General features: G+C 31.7%; 1 protein-coding gene across 1 annotated transcript; it reads right to left on the bottom strand.

Moving 5' to 3' along the window:
* Window positions 1–2414: 2414 nt before the first annotated feature.
* On the bottom strand, window positions 2415–5838 carry LOC150034977 (SEC12-like protein 2). The gene is made up of 5 exons (XM_090315731.1): window positions 5529–5838; window positions 5331–5451; window positions 4399–4515; window positions 4244–4311; window positions 2415–2688 (listed from the first exon to the last, which is right to left on the bottom strand). The coding sequence occupies exons 1-5, from the start codon at window positions 5554–5556 to the stop codon at window positions 2579–2581; spliced, it is 444 nt and encodes a 147-aa protein (XP_090171857.1). The 5' UTR covers window positions 5557–5838; the 3' UTR covers window positions 2415–2578.
* Window positions 5839–6000: the final 162 nt, after the last annotated feature.

Consider the following 6000-nt stretch of genomic DNA (forward strand, 5'->3'; position numbering starts at 1 on the left):
GCTAGGTAAATGAAGATGGAGATGGAATTGAAGGAAAATATAGAAATGCATTGATCACAAAATGTATTAATTCCTTAAGCCAAAATGTAATACAGTACAAGGATAGAAGAGATCCAAGGCCAGATGGAAGCAATGTCTTGCTTCCATTAGATGTGTGTCAAGACTGTCGATGGTGCCATGGATGGGCGATGGAGTAGACTCTCTTGAGCTCTAACTCCAGCGAAGACTCCGGTCGTCACTCGGAATGGTTAAGGGGATGAAGAACTCTCAAGCTATCTTCTCACGCTTTGGTCTGGATCACAGAGATACCCGAAGGTAGAGCACCTTGGATGGAAAACCCTGGATAATTTCAAGTTCTGCCCAACAACTTATATTTATAGAGCTTGATCGCCGAAAACATTAATGAACCTGCTCTGAATCACATTCGCGGCGTGATAGTCCTTTTCTAAATCTCTGCTGCTAACGGCATGGTAGGTGAAATGTCAACATCACCTTTTGATACTCCCGAGGTATGCGTTCATGCTTGGTTTCCGGAGTATCAACGCATTCCACCACCCTTGCGCTCATCCCTCTATTGTGGTTATTATTATGTAGCCGCAATCTCCCTGCGATGACCGCATTCGCTCGACAGCCGCAACGTCTACGCGATGGACGCATGTGGTTAATAGACGCAACATTCATCCGTCGAACGTATGTGTTCGCTTCTGCAATGGGGAAATCTCCGCATGCTGTCGTCCTTACGATAGCCTGGCTCCCGCGCATGCGATCGATTCCTTCGTTAGCTACAAAAATAGACAATTGGATCATAATAACGCATAAAAGTGGGTTAGTCGCGATTCTTAATGTCGATCAACGTAAGCTCGTTTTCTCATGAATTCCAAATATAATCGCCGCATATTCTACTTAACAGGTCTCATAATTCTAAATAAAAGTGTGCATTTCTGCCCGTCATCAAGTACATATATTGTATTTTTTTGTAGGAATATGTATTATATGAAATATGTACTCTTTTTCCTTTACTAGGGTTTTTCTCATTGGGTTTTTCCTAGTAATGTTTTAACGAGGCATATTTCATATATATATATATGGGCATCTAAGGGGAGTATTATGAATATTATAATAGAAAATAGATGCCCATTGTTTAGTGTCACTAAGGTCATGTGTCACCATTCATGTTATCCATGTGCCATGTAATTATTCATGTTTGGTGTCTATATAAGTCTGCATCCTACTTACCACTTTGTCTATAAATAGTGGCATTTAGTGGATTTTAAGAACACACCAACATTTGTGAGAATTCTACTACCACCAATTTCCATATTATCTAATTTCATGATTTTGATTATTTTATGTTTTAGTTATTTTATTTTATAATTTTAGTTTTTATTTATTTATTATTATTATATAAAAATATTATTATATTATATTTTTCATATCTATATTTCCATTATGCTCCTCAATTTTCATAACAGCATAAACATTTTTAATAAAAATTTTGAAGCATATTCACATATTATATTTACTTGCATGAAAATTATTATTTATTGAACAATTTTTAGTTAAAAATAACTTAAAAGACTAAATTTACGATCCATTAAAAGTACATAAACTAAAATTAAAGAATTGAAAAGTGTGATGATTAAAATTGAACAAACTTTGAATGACTAAAACAGTATTTTAATTAAAAAGATATTATTTTATAATTTCATCAAAGTTCACAAGCTGAAATGGAGATTTGAACCTGACTTCTAAAAGAGAATAGATGCTTCAACTTCAAAAACAAATATCTTTTGATCAGCAAAATAATGTTCAAATTAACGAGTCAATTGAAATGAGCTAATAACCACAATGTTCAAATTAACGAGAATATATACATAGATCAACAAAACATTCAAATGTACTAGTAACATAAGATCTATAGTTCGAATTCCCTACCCTCAGTTAATGAGAATGCTGTACAAATCAAAGCAGAAAGCTGATTTACTGCTCGTTTCTGCACTCACCTGACATCCTCTTTGTTTAATTTATCTATAAAAGCTCGACCCTTTCTTCTATGCTATTTATAAAGTGATCAATATCTAATAGAATAATACCGACAATGGATATTTCTGAAAAAACTATTAAAAATAAAAACATTAAAAAAGAATATATCACTAAATAAATAAATATTTTTGTGATTTTTAGACAAATTAATGTTTTTATTATCTATATTATATTTGCACTATCAATGGAAATATCAACATTGTCAACAAAAAATTAAATACAATGGTTGTAACCATGTTCCTATTCTTCAATATTGCATCAACAATCACATTCATGAGAAGAATTGTGAACAGTACTGTGACAATTCTCAATAATCTTTTGTTGTTAGAGGAGGAGAAAATAAGAAAATCTAACTAAATTAGGAAGTAAAATGTGAGAAGATTTCAATTTTGAACACTATATTAAAAAAATTGGGAATTTTACATATAACATAGAATTAGGAAACCACTTATTTGGATTTGAATATAATTAATTCCAAGGGAAAGTTTCAATTCAAACTGTTAGGCTCTTTGTTCCTCAATATTCCACCTTTCATTTAAGCACTGAAAAAGGCGGGAAGCTCAAACTTATGAATTTCATAATTGTTGATGAAATATGCAGCAACAGCAATTAACATGATGAATATGACGATCCACAAGTTAAATCCTGCAGCCAAATTAATGGTAATTTAGTGATACCCTCAGTTTTCCATTGGCTAAAAGACTACTGAAGTTAAATAAAGGGTAAGCAAATTTTTACTCTGATGTAAAAAGTCATTATACTACATGAATTAGATATCAATTATAGGTTAATATACTACTATCTATTTATCTATGTATATGAAGGTTGAGCCTTTACTTATTCTGCAAGTTTAAAAATAAAAATAAATATAGAATTTTACTCAAACAATACATGTCTATGAATATAAATTTTCCCAAGTATTTTTTGGCTAAAATATTAAAAAAAAAAAAAAAAAAAAGCCCTAGACTGTTTCAAACATACTCCTAAACTTTTAAAGTTTTAAAAATATCCTAAAACTTTGCGAAAGAGTTCAAAAATACCCTTAGAATTGGGTTTTTGATAGAAACTGTTGGTGTTTTCTTAAAAAAAGTAGAATAGAAAAAACTTAGTTTAAAAAATATTCTTAAATTTAAAGAAAAGTTAGGAAAATACTCTTATTTTAATAAGAGTTTCCATCTAAAATTAACAGTAAGAATATTTTTTAACCTTTTTTTTCCAAGTTTAAAGATATTTTTGAAGCTTTTGAAAGATCAAGAGTATTTTCGACACAATATATAAAGTTTAGGAATATTTTATATAATTTAACTTTTTTTAAAGAAATACATACCAACAAACATATCTAAAAGTATAACCAAGAGGTCTGAGCTTTGAGTCTCTTATATTGGGACTTTAGAAAGGAAAAAAAAAAAAAAAAAAAAGAACAATAAAAAAACAAAAAACCAACCCTTCAAATTTTTATCCTTTTGTCATTTTCAGTTAAATGAGAGAACATACGTGACAACAGGCACTTTTAACTTTTACGTAATATTGTTCCAATCAGGCTTGCATCAAGCACATCGCATCTTCCCCCATTAACAACCATGACCAAACAATCAACATAAAATCCATCGACTAAAGCCAAAAGTAATATCATAATGTTTTCTATCAAAATTGAAACATCATACTGTTTTAAACCTAAGCCTGCTATTAGTGATGATGCCGCGTGGTTACATATTTTTTAGATTGTTAAATGATAAAAAATACCCTAAAATTTTGCCATTTCTTTAAAAAATATTCCTTTACTTTCAAAAACATCAATTTTACCTTTGAACTTTCATTAACGTTTCAAAAATACCCTGATATTCTATAAATTTTTTAGAATTTTGGACAGACGTTGAGACATGAAATGGTGTGGCAGTGATCTAAATTCAAAATTTGAATCACTAGGTAGTTTTAGGTCATCACCACACCGTTCTAAATCCTAATTTCTGTTTGAAATTCCAAAATATTTCTATTGAAACAATTATGAGAGTTGGGAGGTAATATTTAAATGTTTAAAAGTATAGGGGTAACTTTGAAACAAATGACAAAGTTTAAAGATATTTGTTATAAGTTAGCCTATTCTTTATTTCGTTTCTATAGGGAGTGCTGTGTGGTGACAATTGACAACTGTAGGTATATACGTTCGAATTATTAGACAAGAAAGCAAGGATACAAGTACCGTTTTTCTGCTCCTCCTCAATTACAGTCACCCTAGCACTGGAGTCCATTGATGCAGAAGCCAAAGCTCTGGATTCAAAGAAATAACATATTTCATAATCGATATTTTATTACAGTGATATCTAATCATGTTAAATGGAGATGTTCGATTAAAACCTTGAATCGGGGGAAAAGCTCAATGCCGTTACAAAACCAAGGTGTGCCTTCTTAACTATCTTTTGAACTCGCATGCTGGTTGAATTTATGATCAGAACATCTCCCTGAGTTGTACCACTACACCAACCATGAAGCAGAAACTGTTATTGAAATGTATTAAAAAGTACAACACCCCTTCAGATACAAAAATAATGTATATTAAAGAGTAGCCGCCAAGCCAACAAGGTAACGAAATGAAAATGTCATTTCGTTATCTCTAATAGAATAATTACTAGCGAAGGCTTGTTGAAAGAACTATCAGAATACATTTTTTGGTCTTCAACTAAATCTCATTGCAAAATAGCCTTTGAACTACCACTCGAATAAACAGTTACAGATAATTAACCTTGACCTGAATTTTTCTTATAAACAAAAAAAGGTGAGATAAGATATAGTATGAGAATAAATAATCTGAGTTAAGTTGGCAATTGGCATTAACCTATTGAAAGCCTATAAAAGTAAATTCCAAAATTTTCTTCCAACTACCTAATACGTCTTATTCTCTCAACCATTGGGGTTCGGTTAAGTAACCAATCTCACAGTGCACCCAACGAAGGCCTAAGTAAATCGATAAAATATATCTTTTCTCACCATCCACATAGTGTATGAGACAAATGTATGCATTTCGATTAATATTGTATTCTAGGGTTACAATTCTACCATATATGTCTTTTTCATTTGAAGGCCTACGTAAATCATGGACAATATCACAGATAGCAGCCTACAAGGTTTGAACACCTAAGTAGCTAGAATGTCCCCTCCCATTGTGTATTGACATTTTCTAAGCATTTTCTAGAACACCTAACCAGGCATGACTACAATGTTCGAGTATTATAAAAAATAATAAATAAACAGATCCTTGCAAGAGAAAAAAAATTCACTTATTTTAGTACCAGGCAAGGAGTCTCCCATTAGCTGAAACATTGAATGCAGTAATATTATCACGAGTTATGAGCTTTGAAGCCACCCTCCTCCAAGTGGCTGCATTCCAAGATACAATGCTTCCACCTTTGCCTATTACATCCCTCAATAAAATTAGATAACAATACGATTATTATAACGCAAACACAAGTCAGAAGAAATATCTTTACCAGTCACTGCAGCAGTGTATAAAACCATATCCCCGTTGTTCGCGAAGGAAAATCTGCATGAGATAAAAACCTCATCCTGCAAACCACAAGAAGTTTATTACCTAACGGTGAGCTCCTTTTTTTTATTAAACATGAACAAACTTCTCACTAATATAGTGAAAAGGAATAAATGTTCAAGGGATACTGGCTCCTGAACAGAGTGAAAATAAAGAAACAATTAAAAACAAGAAATTAGAGAGAAGTACAATCAAATAGTGATTAACCAATGAAAACATTTAAACAATAGACAGACCCAAATCCTCGCCATCTGAGAACCAAAATAAGACACTGAAAACTTGCAAACTATCTTTGAAACTAAGAAGACTACACAAACCACTGAAAATTAATTAAAGACATCGGCAAAGGGCTGACTTATCACAAAACCAATATCCTCCCATTGGTTTGTAAATTTTGTACTGATGATAGTTTTTAA

The sequence above is a fragment of the Benincasa hispida genome, chromosome 7, assembly GCF_027475165.1.
Source record: "Benincasa hispida cultivar pf3 chromosome 7, pf3_genome.v1.1, whole genome shotgun sequence".
NCBI lineage: Eukaryota > Viridiplantae > Streptophyta > Magnoliopsida > Cucurbitales > Cucurbitaceae > Benincasa > Benincasa hispida.

Coding starts and splice junctions, on each gene's coding strand:
- LOC150034977 (XM_090315731.1), bottom strand. CDS start 5,556: ATGGTTTTATACACTGCTGCAGTGACTG. Junction 4,516..5,330: donor AATGGGAGACTCCTTGCCTG/GTACTAAAATAA, acceptor TGGTTGGTGTAG/TGGTACAACTCAGGGAGATG. Junction 4,312..4,398: donor AGCTTTTCCCCCGATTCAAG/GTTTTAATCGAA, acceptor CTTTGAATCCAG/AGCTTTGGCTTCTGCATCAA.